This window comes from Nelusetta ayraudi, unplaced genomic scaffold, assembly GCF_046127955.1.
Source record: "Nelusetta ayraudi isolate G7.1 ecotype Tasmania unplaced genomic scaffold, CSIRO-AGI_Nayr_v1 ptg000090l, whole genome shotgun sequence".
NCBI lineage: Eukaryota > Metazoa > Chordata > Actinopteri > Tetraodontiformes > Monacanthidae > Nelusetta > Nelusetta ayraudi.
In genome coordinates, this window is record NW_027466140.1 from 1,210,001 (window position 1) to 1,232,450 (window position 22,450).

Genomic DNA, 22,450 nt, shown 5'->3' on the forward strand with positions numbered 1-22,450 from the left:
AAAATAAAAAAATAAAATAAATAAAATAATAATAAAAAATAAACAAATTTTTAAAAAAAAAAGAGCAAGAGAGAGAAACTTTTCTTCTTGTTCTTCTGGTTACATTAAAAAGTTAAAAAAATATATTTAAAAAAAATATCATTATATAACTTGAACATCTTTTGGAAGCTCCTCTACATCATTAATGAGCCAGTATGATTAAAAACATGGTTCATTTTTGCCTTAGGCCTTCATATGAATTCCAAAATCTCCGTCTGTCCTTCAGCAAATTACACTATTGAGCTTGAAACTGAATCACACCATTGTCCTTGACTTGTATCTGAGGGTTTAACTTTAAATAGCTATTTCAGCACTGCAAAATCATTCAGAAGTCAAAAAGCCACGGCCCCAACTCCATATTGAAACAGAGTATCCGTTTGTCTTTTCTTTTCCTTCATATTGCTCATCTGGCGCTGCCTCCTCCTCCAGTTGCTGCAGGTGAACAGAGCCCATTAAAAGCTCATTTAGTCCGTTGGTCGTTGGCTCCATTATTAACTGAGCCAAGCCTGTGTGCCTGCTGAGAGCCTCATCATAACAGTCACGTCAATACAAACAGAACATTGGTGGCGGAGGGCTGGGTCGCATTAATGAATAAATTAAGTCTTTAAGTCAATGAAAGTCTCAGAGGCTTTAAAGCAGGGGACTTGTGAATGTGCAAGTGAGACAGTGTGACAGCCTAGAACGCATAACATCATATTTGATATGATGAGTAACAGCAAATACAGATGTCATTTTATCTGAATACGAGGGGGAAAAAACAGAAAGGGAGCCTCCCACATCGGTGCCCTTTAAAAAGATTGCTGGTGATTATTTTAATGCTGCCAGCTTTGTGTTTGACTCAGAACCCTGTTAAATCTGTTTAATCCATCACAGCAGAAACTCATCATCTCTCTCGTCCATTCGTATACAGGAAACAATGCTGGGTTTATAGCCGTATTGTGTGTATGAGTATATGTGTGAGCGAGCGAGCGAGCGAGAGAGGGAGAGAGAGAGAGAGAGAGAGAGAGAGAGAGAGAGAGAGAGAGAGAGAGAGAGAGAGAGAGAGCAGATATTAATCAATCCATCTTCCGGGACTCAATGTACCATTAAAGCGGCAGAAACTCCATTCTCTGGCGACGACCCCGGAGCCACCTGAGTCATGAGTTTTATTGATCTGAGAAACAAACCCCGGCTGGTGTTTTTTGGTGTTCACAGGGGTGAAAGTGAAACAGACGTCGGGAGGTGAGGAAGAGTCAAAAGGTCAGGTTGCAAGATGGAGGGCGTGGTTCCTCGTTTTCCAGAGTGGATACGGGCAAATAAAACAATCCCCGCCAAGGCAACGTCCAAGATCAGAACCCGACGGCACTCGGCGCATTCGCGGGAAGACAATAGAAGACTGAAAATGAATAGTAATGCAGACAGGCGCGTTCCAGGCAAGAGAGGCGCCTTGCATTAATCTGAAGAGTTTTGGGGAATTTTAAAATGAGAGCTGCGTTCATGTGGCAAATGCAAGTATAGAAAGTCGGTTCACGTGCTATCAGAAGGTGCCAAAACAGACGGGTTCTGGATTGGAAGCAGGTGTGACTATTCCGGGGGTGTTAACCTCACCCTTTCAAGACAAGTTGGAGTGCTGCATCTTTCGGACACGTCGATGACACCATTGCAGCAGACTTCAATAAGTCTCAGTTGTCTACATCAGTGAAAACCTGGATTTGCTACGTTAGATTACTTAAGATGTGCAGCAGTGTGAAGTGAACCATCCGTTTAATGGCACAAACTTTCAGAGAGTAGACTCAGATTTTAGAGACTGAACTGCTGTTATTTTTGACAATAATAACAATAGCGTTGGTTACTTTGCCAACATCCCTGTAGCACGAGAGCAAGCGAGGGAGGGAGAGAGAGAGAGAGCGCGAAAGAGAGAGGCTGTATGTATTTCCACTAATTTAATTCGTGATGGAAATGCAGCCACAGTCCCTGGTCTACACTCTATGTATAAAACTGCATTCTTCTGGGAGCTCTTGCTTGCAGAGCGCAAAAAATATATATAAAAATCTCCATCTAAGTCGGCAGCTGCTGCTCAACTTAAAATTCTGAAAGTCTGAAGAAAACCCGCCGACACCCCTAATGCTTGCTGCTCTTCGGCAGTCTGGTTTCACGGATCTGTGAGGGTGTTATCTGTTTTGATTTTCGCTTTTTCAGACTCCCCCTCCTTTCAAAATGGCCCCCAGAGCTGCTGAATATGAGCATCAGACGTGATGAGGTAAAGGCTGCGTCGGTGATACTGCACACTCAAGACTCGTGGCTGATGTTCGTCAGTCACTGATGCACAAGACTTTTTGCAGGTATTTCTCGGCGTCGTGCCGAGCCTGGAATGTTAATATGTGCTGCCTCAGCCTGAACAGGCAGTTTCTCAGGGACGTCTTTGAACTGCAACACGCTCCTCTGGGCTTTAAGCCCAGTTGGAACACCGGCTTCAGCGCCGTGCAGCTCAGCTTTGGTCATCCCTAGCAAGGAACGCTCTGGCTGCTCCATCACGAGCAGAGAGAGCAGTGGCGCAGACATGCTGCTGGGAAACCCGACATGTACTTAGACTGTTGAGCTACAGTAAGAGCATGTAAAACCCGAAAAAGTCCACAATAACAACTGTCCACTGAAAATGCTTCAAGGGCATTGATGCAATTACCACGGAGATCACAGTAGTGGTGCCGTGGATTTTTGTGCCTTTCTAAACGTGCAGAAGGTAAAACAAGGTAGTTTCAGTCAAAAGGCTTAAACTACGGATGGCTGTAAACACAGGACTAAACTTACCGGGTTTCCGTTTGTTTGCTGTTCAGCTGGCATCCAGATCATACAGCAAAAAAAAAAGATATACGAGGGAACGTTATGTTACTTCAAAGCACGGGGAACAGGTGTTACTCACTAAACCCTCCAAAAATAGGTTGAGTGCAAAACAAGAAATAAAAATGGAAAATGTAACTTTCTCTTACCATCTGTGTCTTGGAAACTATCAATGTGTCCTGTTCTGTTTTATTCCTTTATTTATTGTTGGTATCCAGCAATGTCTGACCTATCCATCATAATATATTGTTTGTCTTTTCAATCTGTTTTCTCCCTCTGCTGAATCCCCCACATTTGGAACCATCACTCCCGGATTCCATTCTGTCATGTCGACTTAGCGCTTCATTTGTCACAATTGCGTGACTCCAACGACGACGATGTCGGAGGTAAAACTCGTTTTTTTGCCACCGCGTAATGGACATTCTGTACAACTCAGCCAACCAATCACCCGCTCCACGCTGTCAAAAGCCCTCTTCTCCTGTATTTTTCCACGGTGTCGGTGGGCAGGTTGAAGCTCTATACCTGCTGGAGCCGCGCTCCCTCTCTAAACCTCTCTTCTCTCTTGTAGCTGCATACAAATGGAGAACCCTTGTGCGAGGATTGCCAGGATCCAATGGCAGTCATGGCCTTAATCCTATAACCCTAAACTACTTCTGCAGAGCTCTCTGTTTGTCAGAGCCCGCTATAGGCTATTTTCTAACGAAGCAGCCAGTCGAGAGCCATTGCGTTAGAGGCTGAGGAGTCGACGGCGCCGTGGGGGGAATAAAGAATTCAAAGAATAAAACTTTGGGACACAACAGCAGCAACAAAGAAAGAATCAAGGCCTACGCGAGATGCTGCTTTTCCTTGGGATGCCGGGCCAGTTTGAAAAATTCAGAAGCTGCACCGGCTCTCCCGCAAACACACCTTTGTTTCCACGCTCCACTCGCGCGCGTGATTTACAGTAGCCGCGTGTGTCGTACGCTTTGGCCTGCGGTTTTAGAGCAGCACTAAATCAATTCAGCCATGCACTGGAAGAGAGCTTCGCCGAGGGGCACTGACGGATGGATTGGAAATCCAGGGCTGGGCATATATTTTTACCCACTGATTTACACCATGTGCTGATAGATACACTCATGTGAAGGCGCAACACCGCTAGAGCCAGCAACGGAGGCGAAAGCTCACGTCGATATTCAATAAGAAACTCTCTTTTTCTTAGCTGTAGTTTCTCCTTCTTGCATAGAGTCAATTGTCATTAATTGTCAGCTGGCCCCATTTTTCTGTCTGCATCGCTCACGGCTGCATCCAAAAGTCTGAATTCTCTTCTTCAATGTGCGCTCATGTTGTCTGGGTTAGCAGGTTTTTCACACCATCAGGCTGCCGACAGCGATGACCCGCCGGCGCACAGCGAGCAGCCCCGATGGCTCAGCAGCCGGCTCGTCCCATCCTCCCTCCTTCTCTGCCTTCTTGCCGTTTGACAAGCAGCCACATTAAACTATTGGACGTCTTAATGAGACGAGATCTCATTGCATCCCGAGAGTTGTTTCCTCCTCTCGTTGCCCATTTATCCGTCCCTAGCCGCGCTTTCTGGGGGATATAGAGTCGGAATATGATAATGAGAGGGTTTTCTTGGGGGAAGGGGAGGGACATAAACGGATAAATCTTCTGAGCCAAGAGGGGGTGCAGTGGGGGGGTTGGGATCAGGCCAACCATCTTCTCAATTGATGATGCCTAAGTGTATCACTCAGCAGGGTTTTCATCTCGCCGTGTCAGTGTGGCTGTCACTTCCCGTCCGCTCTTCCTCCGACCCTTCACTTGTCTTTCTCACCTGCTCTCTTTTGCGTCAGTCTACGAGCCTCCTTGTGAACTTAAAACTCTAAATTTCTATTTTTTTTTGCAGGCGTCGACATTTTACTGTAATCCCTCTTTCGATTTGGCGTCGGAGTTAAACGTATTTGACATGCGTGGTTTGGAAAAAAAAAGCAAAGAAGCAGGATTAGGGAGCAAATGCACGACAACGCTACTGCGCTACAACATCACACTGTACGCTGTGTTTTTTCTGCCTTATGGTGCATTTTTCACACAACAAACACGCGGAAGAAACACTGTCAGCAAAAGGAAAAGCCACAAATCAGCAGAAATCAAACAAATCAGACTGCCGCAGTATAATGACTTTCCTCATGTTTCCTAATGTCTGACACCATGAGATAAACTCATTCTTTGCTCTTATTTGCAGTCCAGACAATACCTTCACTGCTAAAGCAAAGATTAAAAACATGCTGCAGTCTCTATTTATTTACCCAGTGTTTTCTGGCGCCGGATGAGTCACACACTGATGACCAGGCCTCCTCTCAGCCTGTTCGGCTCTCCTCCTCCACTCTATATGTGACCATTAAACTGACCGATCACTTTGTCTGTTGCTGGCATTTGTTGCTAAAGCAGCTTGGATCAATCGCGCCATATGGACTAATGTTAGATGAGGCCTTGCGGTGGCATTCAGCTCTTGGTGCTACGTCCAATTTAAGTCGCTGTATCCTCGGCCTGATCGGCGTCCACCGAGATTGTTGCCGCTACGAGGTGACCTGCAGTCCCAGTGGGGACAATTAAGCCCTAAAGTGGAGCACAAAAAGTAGTTCATCATACTTTGAAGGGGAGAGGGGGCTTGGTAACCCTCAACAAAAGAAGCAGCTTATGTGCAGAGGACAGGAAGCTATTGACACATTCCCTCCAAATAAAGGTGACCATTAGGCTGCAGCCACTCCGCTCCGCTTCACACTTGCTGTACACGTGGCATCCGGTGGGATCAACCGCTGGCACGAATCAGAATTTAGATGAGACCGAAGCGGACTGCGGGACCCGAGCCACTCTGTGAAATGATCAAACTCCTCTCACCCTGCTCCATTACTCTCATCCATCCCTCTTTTCTTAGGGCGTTTTATCCAAAGCCTTCCAAACGGCACTCTTTCTCTGGAGAGAAATCGATGACCCTGCCACTCCCGCCCTCCGTCCCTCCTTCATCCACCTCTCAGTCACCTCGTCCAAGTCCCGGCCAAGGGCCCGCTAGACACTCAGGGTCAGAGTGGACACAGCAGCCACAACACAATGGCACACGTAGCAGATGGCCACTATGCCGTCAGGCTGACAATGTACACATTACAGTTTAGCACAGACCGCAGTGGTTCTTTTAATAGCTATAATACCCTGACAGTGATGGCATGCTGTTTCTCCTGGCTGTTTGTGAGCTTAATCTCAATGCAGTTAATGTCAGGCATTATAAATAAAAAAAAAAGGTGATGTAATAGACTTAAATGTCACGTAATGCAGTTCACAATGGCACACCAAACAGCAAGGGGCAAAGAGGGAAGCATAGGAGACGAGAGTAGCGACTCTATTACAGAGTGAGGAGAATTACTTTTGAGATGGCCAGAGGGGACAAACAGCTAGATGACAATTACGCTTTACGATTCCCCCACTCCGTCTTCTGATCCGTCCGTATAACTCAGAAAAGCAGCATATGGATGCAAAGGGGGCTTATCGGACAACCGAGCAACCTGTTAGACACACATCTGAGCGCTCGCAGATCCGACAGCTTTGAAATTACGGTCCGAACCAGCTGCGCGGGGGAGACGGCTCGGAGAACGGCGTAGCAGTAAAAAACGTAGGTCCCTCCGGCACGTACAAAGTCTCGCTTGACCTCCGGCTAGCGCTCGCGCACGCGGAGCTTTCGCCTTCACTCTCACGAGACGAGGCGGTCGGAAAAACCCGGCGAAGATAAGGATTCCGCGGAGGGCAGAGAGCTATTGAGCCGGCTGTCTGTTTACGTCTCGCTTTTTCTGAAGCTCAATCAAACGGCACCCGGTGAAAAGAGAAGCGCGTCGGTGTGTTCGCAAGCGGGCGGCCGACGCCGGCCTGTCGCTAATGCTTATTGGTGGGGAGGCCGGGGACAAGCGGGATCACTTAGCGCTGATTAAATTCTGACCGGAGCGATCGTGCGGTGCATCACTCATCCGCAGCCATCGAGCACTGACATGCATCTGTTGAGTAATCAAAGGGGAATACACGCGGCCGTCGACACTATATGATGCATAATGTGCCGCGGGACGGCGCGAGCCATTTAGTAATGGCACAGGGGCCGGCGGTGGTATATGGACACTTTGTGAAAGCTGTCAATCATCCTGGCGGTGGAGGTGGGAGGGGTCAGCAGGTCGCTGGGGTTGCAGGGCAGGGGGCAGGCGAATTGCAAATGTATGTGCTACACAGGCACGTGGGCTTTTCCCATGTCCACAGCCAGAGGCGTCACATGACCTCCGTCTCTTCCTCCGGCAGCACAGATGGGAGGTGGATGACAGGCCGGCTGAGAAAATGCCGGGGGTTAGCGGATTGAATCGGAAACTTTGACCAGCTTTGGGGAACGAGTGGGCAAACAAAATGACAGACTCATCCCTTGACCCCTTCCTCCGCGTCCCTCCCCCTCGCGCCTCCGTCGCCGCTAAAGCCCCTCAATCTGTCACAGCCACTGGCTGCCGCCGTTCTAATTTGCCCAAATTGAGCCGTAATGCGCCGCGTCAATTTAATTTTGGAACAAAAACAGATTAACCCCCGTGACAGCATGCGCCCGTGTACGTACAGTATGTGTTGCCAGTGTGATCGCGAGCGCATTGTGTGTGTGTGTGTGTGTGTGTGTGTGTGAGTCAGCGCCGGTGCACTGCATATACAGTATGAGCTTGCCAGGAGGCTTAATCCCAGGAGCGTTTGCTGAATAAATCAGGCGGGTGGAAAAAAAACCAATCCCTTCACACTCTGCCTGTGGACACGACTAGCCATGAGGAAACACACGCATGGTTGGAAACAAATAGAAATGTGTGTATACACACACACACACGCACACACAGACACACACAAAGTCTGTTTTCATAGAGCAAAACTGCCAAAACAACAGGCCACAAGGACACCAGAGTCATTTTATGCACCTTGCTGTCTAACTGTTTTCCTCCTCTCCCAAAATCCCCCCAGATTAGCTCAAAGAAATCATAACAATTTTAAGGTTTCCTTTTGTTCAAATTTTCAGGCATTTTGAGCAGAGGGAAGAATCAAAGCAACATGTTTCCCATCAGAATTCAAAAAAAAAAAAAAAAAAAGGCCCTTTTCCACCAAGACATCCAAGAACTTTGATTTCTAGGAATTTGTTCACCTGGTTATATTACTGTTTGACGCACTGCGACTGATGTTGGATGTTTTCTTATTTTGATGTCGAAAGCTAAATTTAAGCTTGTGCTTTTTCACCCATTCACCAATTTCTTTCAGTGTGTGCTCTACATTTGTCAGCCGTCCATCCATCTATGGAACTAACAAGTTTGCAGATGGCCACTGCCTTAAAGGTTACGGGCAAATGGAAGCATGGGGCGCTGAAAGTGAGTTCCACCAATCAGCATTCTTCAGCACAGAGCCCCGCCCCCTTCAGAACTCCAGGGAAGACGAAAAGTGGAAACCTTGCTGCGGAGGAAACGGGGCGGATGTGTCTCTGGTTGTACAAATGTTAAGTTATGGTGAAAGGTAGCAAAGCTCTTTGCCAGTGGGGTTTGTTTCTCTGTTGTTGTTGTTTTTTATCTGTCTGCTCTCCAGTATTTTCACCAAATGCACTGAAATCTTACATACAGTGAAAAGAAAAATAATGATCTCTGGGATTATTCATACTCACCCTCCATCAGGCATGATTGAGCAAGTAATGTCTTGTCATAGTAACACACACACACACACACACACACACACACACACACACACACACACACACACACACACACACACACACAATCTTTGCTCCCGTCCACTGTCTGGGTTTTGACAGCTCCCCCTAGAGGATGTCCTGACAGGTCTTCTCAGACAGACAGATGGACAGGTGCAGGTTATTAAATATTCATTGCCCGGCAGTGATAGGACATCGGAGGCCATTAGCCATAATAAATATATTATTTGTCTGTCCTGCATGTCTCTGCCTGCTGTCGGCAGGCCACCCCACAACACACTGGCCCTCCTGTTAGCATCTCCATGCTCAGAATGCATCTCAATTAGCCTGAGTGTCAGCCCTCATCAGGCGAGGCGGCGATCGAGATGGAAAAAGTCGGCAATAAATAAGCAAATGAATCTTTGAAAACACCCCGGCGCGTGTGTGTGTGGGTATGAACACACACACACTCTCACACACACACTCGGTGGCAGGGGAATGAGAGCCAGGGAGAGCAGCGAGCAGGTTTGCAGTTGGAGTGTGAGCAGGCCTTAAACTTTAATCACTCCTGGGCTTCTTAATGGCAAAACAAGGCTGCTCTTTCACAACAAACTCGAGCTCCCCGAGCAACTGTTGCCTTCTCCCTGCAACTCCATTCGCTGGCTCTCTCCCCGTCTTTCTCAGACCTTGTGTTCCTCCTCCAGCATCCCTGCAGCCCTCGGCTCCGCTCCTCCACCCCGCCATTAATCTCCCCCACACCTCCGCGCACACCTCTCCTGCCCCCTCGCCACTTAGACTGTCATCCCTCTTTCCCTCTTTTTTCCCTGATTTCTTATTCAAGTGCTGCCATTGAAAGTAATCCATTCATTTTCTCTTTTTCTCCCCTCTTTCTCTCTGTCTGCACTTTATTATCTTGGCATCGCCACAATCTGCAACTGACTTTGCCTCCTAGTTGAAGTGTTTTCCTCCAGTCACAAAACACTTCAGGATGACTGAGTTGAGGGGGAAAAAAGGATGATTCACATTTGCATTCAAATTGATGTGAAACTCTAGTTCCAGACTGAGAATTCTATTGCTTTCTTTGCCACCAACATGCATATTTTGGCACGACGTCCCATGTTGCCATGATTTTTTTCTTATTCGCTATCATGCTCTCACACCCTCCAGTTCCTCTGCAGTGACTTGTGTCAGTCGCTTCCCCACTCCCTTGATTTCCTTCCCAGTGACTCAGAGTGTGTTGACAACTAGCCAAAGGGCCGAGCGTGTCGTCTCACCCCCAGCGGGGGAATCAATCATCACACCCAGGATCGATACGTTGACCGACGACTGCCTTCCGCGGCGAGTCGCTGAATAATGAGCAGAGCCTCTGTTACACGGAGCAGAAGCAGCATTCACGGCGCAAACACGGAGCCGAACAAATTACACTCTCACCTTTCATTCGGGTGCAAAGCAACTCTTGGCACAGTGCAGGTGGAAAGGCACTCGTGCAGATGAGAAACGAGTGTGCGCCTCGCCTCGCAAAGTCCAGTTCTTGTTTGTGCGCTAGGAAGGTTCAATTACGGGGCCCTGTTATTGAGTCTATTATACAGCTGCAGCAAGAATCGCCCGCTGTATCCTGTCGCTGTTGTTCTTATTTAGTGCAAAGTAGCACTTTTTTCAGCCCACTACAGAAATATTAGAGGGGCATAATTGAGCTGAAGAGGGGAACTGGGTGGGGGCGATGTGTCGAGTGCTCTCCGAGGTACCATGACACACTGACAAACTTGTGTTTTCGTGGCAATTATGCAAAAAAAAAAAGAAATGTTGGGAGGACCCACTTCAGTGCGGAATGGAGAGAGAAGTGACATATTAATGACCCTGCTGCAGCGCTGCAGTGTGTGTGTGTGTGTGTGGGTGTGGGTGTGTATGTGTGGGTGGGCGGGTTGGGGGGTGGGGGGACACTGAACTTTATCTGCTCCGGAGATTACATGGAGCCGTCAACCCAACCCTCTGGCAGGTGACTTCCTGTGGCATTAATATGGATGACACTTATCTCCCTCCATATTCACCCCCAGCATTTCCTGAGGTTTGAAGGCTTTTTTTTATTTATTTTTTCCTTCTTCCTCCCGCCTGCAATAACTCACATTTTCAGCTGCAGTGCTGAGGATCCAGCAGGGAGGCTGACGAATAGATGCTCAGATCAGCGTGTGATTTTCATCCATTGCACATCTGTGTGGTGGTGGTGGTGGTGGCAGTGGTGTGCTGCACTGTGCGGAGGCTTCACCATCAGTAAACAGGTAGCTTGGCTGTGTTCATTTGCATCCCTTAGCCATACGGTTGAGCCAGCAGAAATATCAGGAGCTGGACTCGTCATTTCACCGGGAGTCATATTACAGTTGAACATGAATTGCTTTTAAATTGCAGCATCAGTGTAATGGAAAATAACAATTTATATGTACTGCTTATTGAAACAGACACCCTGGTGGGCCACACTCAATTGTCTTCTGATCCATATGCAAGTAAGTCTGAAACTCACATGAGGAGCATCTGACTACAAAGAAGAACCATCACCTCACGACAATGAATGCAGCCTTCACGCTGACAGTCAATGCCGCCTGTATGTTGATGCTGAGTTAATGACGCTAATGACTGTCACCTGTTTGTGTGTCCGCCCTGCTTTGCATCCAATCCTGTAAGAAGGGAAGGCACACACACTTGGCTGTGCACTTCTCCAGAATACACTGTTCTGTTGAACCTGCTCCTTCAAGCTTGAATCGTCTGGCAAACCGACCTCTGAGGTGTGATAGATAAAGTCCACAACATCAGATTATGCAGATTTGAATGTTGGATGTTCCTTTGGATGAGAATAATAAGATATTATCTGATTGTGGCCTATTGCACTGATATTAATAAAGGTTTTACTTTCCTGCTAACATTTTGTTTGAACGTATAGAGTGTGTTGACTAGGCTGTAATTGTGTGCTGCATCAAACCAAAAGAAAAAAACATGTTTCTCTTTTCGTCTGTGGCTTTAATCTGGGGGGCTTTACTGGATTGCAGGGAACAGAACATTACTGTTCATACTTTTATCCATTTCGCCACATGGACATAAAACCTTGAAAGTACATCTACTCCTTTAACGGTCATAAACCTCAGCGGGGGCAGCTGTCCGTCCACGGCAGCACCAGACAGAAAATATTTACTACATAACAGATCTTCTCCTGTGATCTCAGCCGTTAAGCTACAAGCGACTAATGCTCCGCATCGGTCGACACGCCAGAAGTTGTTTTGTAACCCGCACTTTTGTACCCAACCGGCACTTTTCTCAACGATCAGGTTCACCGCAATCTGAGAAAGTGACGCACCTTGACGCTGGAAGAGTTGGCTGCTGACGATTTCAGTCATCGAGGCCACCTTCTGTTTCTGGAGCTTCTCGGGTGGGATGCAGGAGTAGAAGTCATGGAGTAACCGGCTGCAGGAGGAAAGCAGGCACAAGAGAAGAAAAAGAGTGTTTTTGATCCCAAAACAAAAACTTGTTTATTGTTGGAGATGGACAACTGAAATTGATTTATCAAATCTGGATATGGCCATGATAGGGCCCCTTTCAGAGGCTGTACAGTAGATTTTAAGCTGCTACAAAAAGTTAGCGTTGGTACATGGCCAGCCGTAAAGACTTCATGAAGAGAAATGATGTCATCTTGTTTGAGTAAAGGTACAAATGTGACTCACCCTCTTCTCCAAACTCAATTTAGCAATAATTAATCAGACTGCTTGCAAGCCCCAGTGCCACTTAGAAAGATTAAATGTTTTGAGCCGGAAAACCCCAATGTCTCCCGTTGCCTTTGTTAATTATGCCATCCAGGTTGCAGAGGCACTTTCAGTAATGGTGCAAAAAAAAAGAGAAAAGAATGAAATGCACCAGCGCACTACCAAAAGCTAAACAAAAAAGGTTTGTTTGAATTTTCATGAGCGTAAAGCTGGCGAGGGATCAAACCCACGGGGCCCAGCACAGACTTATCGGGCCCTCTAATCGTCTGAGATGAATTTGATTAAAACCCAAAATGCCGGCCCGTTCCCGTCCGTGCAGAGGCGCAAAAAAGGCGGACAAAAGCAGCTGCGCCATTGTGCAGCCATTGTGTTTGTTTGTATCGGTTTGTTTATTGCACAGCTGGTGTGCGATTCACAAAGTCGACGGCGATAAAAGAAGGCGAATTCCACTTCCTGCACGGCGACGGCGCTCAGCCACAGCTGGCCGTGGTGCATGTCCGATGACTGATGCAGCAGAGACTGTTGAAAGTTTAAAAATCAAAGTGATGGATGTATTTACCTCTCTGCATATAATCTCCCTGCGCCTGAATGCGCTGGCGGATGCCAGCGAGCCGCTTTAGGATCAGAGTCATCTAATGAGAATAATTAAAGATAATATATGCACGCCCCAGTCAAGGAGAGCGGGAGACAAAAATGAAGGGTGTTGGACATAAATTGCCATTATTAAAAACAACGCATTTAAGTGGCAGGAGAGCAACAGGGTCACAGCGAGACAACACAAAGCGAGTATAAAAATAAGAACGAAAAAAAATACAGTAAACATCTACTTTGGCTGCAGCTTCTGAGGTGTTTACTTTATAATGAGGCGGTTTTCGTAAACTAAACCGGATGTTGTCTGTCTGATTGTGGGTCACGGGGAGGTTAAGTGAGTCTTTCCAAGTCATTCTGCCCGTCAGAAGTGCTGACAGTAAAACCTGAGTGAAGAAGTTCAAGAGGATTTTCTTTGATGGTTTCACAAAAATAGTCAATTTACCACAGGCAGCGTCAAAGAGGTTCAGACAGCGCTTGTGTGCGTGTGTGTGTGTGTGTGTGCGTGCCTGTGTGTGTCAGATTGATGAGATTTTCTTCTCGTGGTGAAGAAGGTAAAAGCTGCACGGTGATGGGAGGAGCAGACGACAGAAGTCATAGGACAGTTGCGGCAATGTGTGGCACCTGTTAGTGCATCTCAACGGGAGCAAAGGTGAGGCGTGAGGACCCGGTGTGGGTCCATGCGGTTTATATATAGGCACTTAAAGGCCAGAAGTACCTGAGGAGTTTGGCATCAAACACTTTCTCAACGTCGTGGAGGACCGTTGGCAGGTACTTCAGAGCAGCGACCTGATCTCACACACAAACACACACACACACACACACACACACACACACACACACACACACACACACACACACACACACACACACACGGCAGATTAATTAAGAACCTGTGAAAGGTGTTGCTGAGGGAAAGAAATATGGCTCAATTTAAGTTTTCCTGAGGTCACTCAGCCTGGCATGATTTTTTTTTAAGAAGTTTTTTCAAGTCAATGTGGGGAAGATATTAAGATTCAGGAAGGTGATGAGATGAGAATCACAGTGAGAGAAAACAGGAAGGTGAAGGAAGATGACTGAAAGGCCCTGGAAAAAAGGTATAAACAGTCTATGTATAAATATGGCTGCCAACTACTGTGGATGAAAACACAGCAGCCATTGCACCTTCACGGCACGCACACGCTGGGTGGGTGCGTTGCGTACGTGGACGTGTGATTACCCTGAGCAGGAGGGTGGTGGTGTAGTCCGTCCTCATCAGGCTGTTGATGGACTCGAAGAGCCTCTTCAGTGACTCCTCGAACTCGGCCTGCTCCTTCCCCTCGTACAGCCTGACGGAGACACGCAGGAAGCTCAAACGGGTGTATTTGTGATTTATATATAAAAAAAAAAAAAGAAAGAGGGAAGAAGGGCGGAGAGGCGGAAGGCAAATGTTTGCTTCCATCCCACCGCTGACGGCGGGGCGTGCGATAAGTCAACGGAGGGGAACTGGAGTGCATCTTAATCACGGCTGCAGATGAGGAGTGACGGGAAGCGGCCGCAGCACCTTACATCACTTCATACACGACGAGACGCCTCCCACAGAACTGAGCGTTTACTTTATGTTGTTTTTTTTTCCTTTGGCGCTCCATTATCTTTGTTGCCGCTCGGCATCTCTGACAATAAAAAAAAAAAGCCCACACAACATCCCGCTGCCATCCCTTCACTTCAAGTCGCCCCGACGAAACTTTCCTCCCGGCCATTCCCAACATCTCCACCCACACCTCCTCCACCCCCCCGTGTGCCGGCAATCTCCACCCGATTCAGTGGAGCTGTGCAGTTTTTAATTACAATAGACGATGCAAGTGCTGCGGGGAAGGATTAGCATGTGGCACACGGCGAATCTAGCGTGTGGGGAGTGTGTGTGTGTGTGTGTGTGTGTGTGTGTGTTGGGGGGGGGGATTAAGGGGTGGCACACAGAGGTATTATCACTGGGCTCTTTGCGGAGGAGGGCTCCGATCGCAGACGCATTGTGCCGCTTAATCCCGGCGCTCCTGTTTGCTGATGCACGCTCGTGTCGTACGGCCGTCTTCAGACGTGCTAGGGGTCAGTGCCGGTGCGACAGATGCAATATTATTGCGTGCGCATGAACCGGGGGCCATTAGCCGAGCCCGGCATGCTGCGGCCTTTGAGGTTACATGCGACTATAAATAGGCAAATGGTCGACGCGGCTCGGAGGACAAGGACGCCGGAGTTGGATTAAGATGACAGTCGGCCGGCTGTAACATGCAATGCCGCGCTAATGGGTACTTATGGGACACATTTCACACACACACACACACAAGCATAACAACATCCCTGTGTCACACAGCTACACAAAGTAATATAACAGATGGCGTGTAGACAGACTGGGGGGCTGTATGTCGTGTACGATCTGAGGCACAAAAACATGTTCCACGTAAATGATGAACTCATTGTCAAAGCAAATCAGCCACAAATAGACCCTTGTTATGATTCCTAATTGCAGCACTCTCACCAATCAGCCGAAACACTGCGATTAATCAGTGACACAAATGCTGTTCAGTGCGTTGGTGAATAGCACATTTTCGATGACTGTGCAACACTTGGCTCAGCAGAGCCGGGCTAATTTAAAACTGAAAACTTTGAATTAGCCCGGGTGTCATTGCTTACCATTTCTAATAAGTGTAGGGGTGGGGGGTGGGGGGGGAGAGAAGGGCTGCTAATAGATGTGGACAACTACTGTCTCTGCAGCATGCAGTTGGACGCACATACAAGCAACTGCACTGATTAGTTGCATGGTTTAATTTATTCTCGAATAAATGTCATGCTTGTGTGTTTGAACTAATTAACTCCCTCTGTCCGGTCCACCGGCCCCCTCACATCACTGAACAAACATCACTTCAAACAATTAAAGGCTGCAAAGTCCCTCACGGAACAGCGGGGACGCAAATTGGGGGACGCATCGAATTCTTTTGCCAATATTATCCTACATATTTCTCACAAACAGTGACACCGATCATTTAGTCTGAGCTTCTGGAGAGAGGTAGATTCATATAATATTTATGCCTGAAAAATATGAGTTCAATATGAGTCAGAGCTTCCTGTGTGATCCTAAAGTCTCACAGGCCAGAACCGCTGGCAGACAAATTTCTATCCCCAACATGTAAATATTGAGAACTATTAACTATCATGAAGCACAATTCTACGACAAATGTTGACACACAGGACTATGAGAGAGACATCACACATCACGCAGGTTTACTTCACACCGACGGACAAATTATATGGTCGCAGACTTGATTTTGTTTCACACGCCTGCACACAAGCAAACATTGGGCTCAAGTGACTCAGGCGAGTCACACCACACGACTGCGGGTCGCTTCTCCGATCAGTCAGCATCAACGTCTGGCCTGCAGTTGTAAAGAGTGTTTATAGGTTTATCAAGTGCCGCGGCTCTGACCTCAGCACTGTGAGTGTTAGAGGTTTTATCCGCTGCAGGACCATTCAGCAGGCCGTCGGCATCATTAGAGCTCTCCAGTGGACACAGCACTTCATCATCATCTTAGCTGTCAAAGGGGAGGTTTTTTAATTTGCAGACCTTTTCGCGGACAGTTGTTAAAAAAAAAAAAAAAAAAAAAAAAGCTGATTATTCCTTCATCCATGGCGGTTGTGTTTGTGCCTTCGGGAATTAGTCTCAAAAAGAAGTGATTAAAGAGGCACATGTTTATTTTTATCGTGTCAGACTCACTGGGAGTAGAGCATGCGCGAGCGGACGATGAACTTGAAGATGTACTCCAGGGCTTTGAGGGTGCGGAGGATGGGCTCGCACTGTTCCCCGCGGCTGGACACGTCCAAATATCTCTTCAGCACCGACATCAGCTTCCTGGAAGACAGAGACACGGGAGGCATCTTGTTCCATTTTAACTGAATTAGACGCTGTAAAAGAGGGACAAGGAACCAGCGGTGCTTTGCTTTCAACTGGTTAGGACGTCCAGTTTGCCCTCGGAGAAGCGGCAGAGTGAGGACGGGAGAGCGAGAGGAGGAAAGTGAGGAAGGTAAACAGCAAAAATAGTGCGTCACACCTGAGCAGAAGCAGCTTTCATAAGGGCCCACGGACTGTCTTATTCGCTCTCAGATGGAGGATGAAAAAAAAAAAGAAACGATCCATATTCAACACATGTTGCTGCCCAAAGGCAACTTTAGACACACGCGCATAAATATTGCGGCGTGGAGAGAAGTGGGTGGCCGACGGTTCAGTGCGAGTTTATGCCCGACAAATATTTCCCAATCTGGCTGTGAGTTATCTTTACAGCGTGCAATACTGGCATATTCATATCGCCAGAATGAAGACTGGCAGACAGGCTTCATGATCCCTCCATTTCCATCAAGTGGCACAGCGGAGATCACATCTAACTGGTTTAAAAACTTCCAAATCCTCTTAAAACCATAAAAGTCCCCTTTGGGAAAAAAAAATATATAAAAAGATGGATTGTAATCTGACCACAGTGCGGTGAGGCTGGCCTGGACTATATTCCATTATTGCCATTTCAGTCTTCCCCGATTTTGTTTAGGTGCTTGACTTTGCACAGGGGGATTTAGTCTTCTTTTTTTCCCATGAGCAAGAGAAAATTTAAAATGTAATGAGAGTGACTAAGAGAGAGTTTTACATAACAGCCTCTGGCCTGATAGGCATTAAGCTGCAGTGACCCTCTTAAAGAGGGTGTACATCAGCATATAGTGGCACGGGAGCGATGGATAGAGAGTTGGGAGACATATGAGTGCCTGGAAGGAGGAGCAGACAGGCAAAGAGGAGAGCGCTCTGTGGCGGGAGAGGAGGAGGAGGAAGAGCAGGATGAAAAGGAGGAGAAGGAGGAGGGTGAGAGTAGAGGGATAATTAGGTGAAAGAGGGCCAAGAGGAGGAGAAGCAGTCAGGCAGAAGCAAGGAAAAAAAAAAATAACAGGTGTGGGGAGAAGGAGAGCAGGCGGAGTCAGACTCTCTTCTAATTTCTTGACAGAAGCTCTGGCGGGGAAAACAAATGTTTTCTCTGGAGCCAACTCAATAAAGTGGTGTGAATGATCAGAGTGTCGGAGGCAGACAGAAGGTTGTGGGAAGCATGCCGGAGGCCTTCAGTTGCAGCACCGCGGAGACGCGGTTAAAAAAAAACCAACCCTGCCTGGCTGACTGCACCGTGAGCATCCGCCCAGTCAGCTGCTCCAGGCGCCAACACACACACACTGACCTCATGTGGCAGCCAAATACAATGCAGCACCAGGCTGCTGACCTGTCACGTGACCCATCCTCTAAGTGGTAAAACAATGGATTAGCACAGCATGGTAAGTCAATGTATCGATACAACTTAAGCCAATGTTGAGCTAGTTTCTGTATGATTACCGTTTGCCCGCAGCCAGCTTAACCAAATGTGCTTGTTTAGCACACACACAACAAGCAGGCTAACACAAGATACCTTCAATCAATGTCACCCCCCTTGGCAACAAAGCTAAGAGAGCAAGTTAGCATTAGCTGGATGACATCTTGATGAACAAATTAATCTCTAAAGAAAGTCTTCAAAGTTTTTTTTTTAAGGTGAACAACAGCAGAAACAAACAAATGTTGATCTTAATTATCTTTGATGAATTCAGTTGTTTCATGGTTCCATACTGTTTTCTCCATAGCCAACATCTCTCCTTTTAGGTTTTTGGCCTTTTGGAAGGTGAACAAATCAGCACCACCTTCAAAATGATTTTACGTGTCAATTGTCTGATTTGCAGCGCCATTAGCTTGACAATGTAAACACTACATTAATAAAATATATCTTCATGTTTCAGAGCAGAATTTTTCCTCACTCTCAAGTACAACGTCTGTTTATTTGGCGAGGTGACAGCGCATTGAAGTCATCCGATGGGATTTGCAGGATCCCGGAACCCACAGGACATTGTTGAATTCCCCGAGTCAGAAGTGAAAAGTAGTCATGTAATCCCTCCTTTGAAAGGCAAACAAAAACAGCAGAAGCCTGCCGAGACGCTCCTATGCTAATGGAGCCGCGCAAGACATCTCAGCGTTCACTTCCACCATAATAGATTTTCAATGAAACCTCACTTGTTGTGCCAAGAAGACACTCGAAGAATCCAACAGCAGTGTCTCTTCGCTGGAGAAGTTCATCTACAACTACATCAACTAATTAAACTCCAATGCTGCACTGAATCACTGTGCTTTTAGCACAGGTAAGAGACTTTTTGCTCGTAAAAGGTAGGGTTTATAATAAATGCTAGTTTTTTTTTTTTTCTTCCTTATCACGGCAGAAAACAGACTCCGATGCTGAGTCACTTTAAAAGGAGTTTAGTGAACTGGCAGTCATGGCAATGGGAAAGATGCCTTTGTTCATCTTACAAAAGCCTCCAAAATAGAGAAGATAAAAATGTAAAAAAAAAAAATAATAATAATAAATCTTGTGATATAACCTACTTATAGGCCAGTGTGGCGCTGAAATGCTGCTTGATGTACGCCTCCAACACGGTGTTGAAGTGCTGGAATTTCCTGTCGGCGATCAGGCCGATGATGTAGATCTGGCAGACAGAAGCGGATATGAGGCGCCGCATTAAACATGAGGCGTTTTTATTGGAGGGGGGGAATTAAGTCTGACAGGGAGGAGTAAAGACTTCTGGCACACGGAGCCTGGTAAGAACTCAGCCGCAAGGCACACGCTCCCGTCCTCTCAGCAGTGGTGAGCACACACTCACCAACGCGTCAAACACGAGGATGTCGTAGTCGTCAGTTTGGGAGTGCTCCATCATGATGTTGAACAAGGCGTCCAGAGTGTCTTGCAGGAACTGCACACACACACACACACACACACACACACACACACACACACACACACACACACACACACACACACACACACACACACACACACACACACACACACACACGGTCATATGAGCGGTCCACTGAGGTCTCGCTGGTGTCGGGCAGCACACTGCTTATCACTTATCACGCTCCTCACCTTGACCACCTCCTCTCCGTCAATGATTTTGAGTTTCTCCAGGTTTTCCCTCAGGAGCTCCGGCCGGGTTCTCCACTTCAGCAGCCCCAGCAAGCCGACTGCAGAGGGCAGGAACAGACAGGAAGTAGTTTTTTTGATCAGAAAAGCTTCCACACTTTGCAACAATATCTTCACGACTGAGACGGCAAATATTTAACAGTGCATTATTTTACTTTCTTAGGGAGAAACATTTAAAACGGTACAAAACAAAAAATGTACAAACTTTATTTTCTAGCCCTTTGTGACGTCACTACAGGCCAGTTTAACAAAGTGTTATATGGCACACTTGAAGTTGGACTGAATTTTTTTCCCATTTCTGAGGAATTCATTGATAAAATAGAAATGCACAATGTTGCTGGAAAACACTGATTACTAAAGTGAAATTTACACAGTGTGGGACTCTTAATTATTGCCAGCTTCTATCACCAAGGTGTTCCAGAAGAGGGTATGAATGGCTGTGATATATATTGCACTCTTTCTCGAGCATTAGGAACATCAGAGAGGGGCTCTGTGCCTTCAACGGTATTAGTATTTCAATTTCATTTAAGACGGTTGTGTACGTTGAAGAAAGAAATCTCTAAAGCAGAGGGAAAGAAAGAAGAGGCTAGAGGCTGAGTCAGAGCGACGGCAGCTGAAGGGGAGGTGAGTCCGAGGTGAGGAGGAAGTACAAAGGCAAGGGAGCACCGAGAGCATCGCCGACGATGAATTGACTTGTGGTCCATTAGGTTTGTCTCCATTCTCTTTGGAGGATGCTTCCGAGCGCTGAGACAATAGAAATGCAATTTTTTTTTTTTTTACCCTCAACATTCAGCGTTGTGACTAATTTTTCACGTTGACAGAGTGTGCGTGCGTGCGTGCCCGTGCACGTGTTGCTCTGCTGACTAAGACGTAGCTGAGCTGAACATTCGGATCCACAGTCTCGGTCATTAATTCCGCTTCGGCGTGACGTGCGGCAGATTTGAGCATCTCTTTCTCCCTCTCCCTCTCACTCACTCTCTCTCTCTCTCCCCCCCTCGCTGCAGGCTCGCCCCTCTCTCTCTCCCCTCTTCCAATCATCTGTGACTCACCGCGCCAAGCCGCACATCTGGTGGGTGGCCCCAAACAACACCGTGTGCCCACATGGATAAACACTCTTGTGTGTGTGTGCGTGTGTGCGTGTGCGTGTGCGTGTGTGTGTGTGTGTGATCGAGAGAGAGAGAGAGAGAGAGAGGGACTTTGTGTGTGAGGTGCAGGTGATTAATACTGCAGAATAATCTTCATTAAAGTGATGGACCGGTTTCCCCGGCAACAGCTGTTGCGCCGCACCTGTGTCTGACTCCGCCTTCATCTCGGGTTGCGGCACATCTCCGCGTGCACGGACGTGGAGGTGAACCCAAGTGTGTGTGTGTGAGTGGTTGTGTGTGAGACCATGTAGGACAAATGACTCTGATCTGTGATAATAAAACACAGACAGAGTCACTTTCTTCCGACAGACCGCTCACAGGCAGAAGCACACACACACACACACACACACACACACACACACACACACACACACACACACACACACACACACACACACACACACACACACACACACACACTTTTTCGGGGCATTAACCTCATTAACAGGGCATCACCATAAATCGGACTGACGTGTCCCTTTACCCCTCGACCTTAAGCTACAGTCGCCCTGACTCAGCTTTTAGCCCGAAACCTAAAAATAACACCAAGGTCAAAGAGAGAAAAAATACAGACACACACCTTGGTTTTAAAGCTACATGTGAGCTACCTGTGTTTCCCCTCCTTTGATGCCAAGTCAGGCCGGTATGGGCACAACGTTGTTTCCCTGCATTTGTAGTTTGACCTTCCTTTATTACTTTGAAGGTGGAGGGAAACTAATGGCTTGTTTTTGGGAAGTGTCAGGTTCGATTTCAGACGTTGCTTCTAACGTCCGTCCCAACCTTGAATTACTTTTCCAGATGGGAGTCTTCATTTGCCCTTTAGATTTTCCAGAGGCCACCCGGCGTCGTTAAAGGGACCATCCGGGGCCGGCGAACCTACCGTTCTGGGTGAGTTTGGTGGAGCAGACCAGGGTGGAGATGGCGAAGCTGTCCCTGGAGCTGACCGACAGGCCTCCCCCGCCGCCGGACACACTGCTGGAGCTGCGGCTCAGCGACACGCCCTTGTGCGGGTCGCCGTGGTGGTTGCGGGTGGAGGGCAGCGACAGGTAGCAGCTCACGTCCTCCATGCGCTTGCTGTCACCCTGGGGAGGAGCAGAAGGGTGGGAAGAGTGATTTCTAGACCAGTGATGAGTGAACACCGGCAACGCCGCGGCTCGGCGGCACAGATGTTGCGCCAGGATGGAGACAGCATGTTACTGTTTGCATTTTTTATTCAAAGCAGGTCTGTTCAGTTGAAGAAAAGGAAGACTTCTGGGGATCATCACCAATAAAGCCATCAATCACAGTTTGCCCTCCAAAAAAGAAGGAAATGACAAAAATCAATTGAAGGAGATTGCGTCATCCTTATCTACTCAT

At 47.4% G+C, this 22,450-nt stretch overlaps 1 protein-coding gene across 2 annotated transcripts in view; it reads right to left on the reverse strand.

The window, feature by feature from the left end:
• Positions 1 to 22,450, reverse strand: part of dock2 (dedicator of cytokinesis 2) — an 84,758-nt gene that overhangs the window by 50,275 nt on the left and 12,033 nt on the right. For both annotated transcript variants that reach the window (XM_076046738.1, XM_076046737.1), the window contains exons 17-24: positions 21,975 to 22,176; positions 19,893 to 19,990; positions 19,627 to 19,716; positions 19,352 to 19,452; positions 16,637 to 16,771; positions 14,111 to 14,219; positions 13,610 to 13,680; positions 11,901 to 12,007 (exon numbers count right to left, since the gene is read on the reverse strand). In XM_076046738.1, coding sequence (XP_075902853.1) covers positions 11,901 to 12,007; positions 13,610 to 13,680; positions 14,111 to 14,219; positions 16,637 to 16,771; positions 19,352 to 19,452; positions 19,627 to 19,716; positions 19,893 to 19,990; positions 21,975 to 22,176 — 913 coding nt within the window. The remainder of the gene's footprint in view (positions 1 to 11,900; positions 12,008 to 13,609; positions 13,681 to 14,110; positions 14,220 to 16,636; positions 16,772 to 19,351; positions 19,453 to 19,626; positions 19,717 to 19,892; positions 19,991 to 21,974; positions 22,177 to 22,450) is intronic.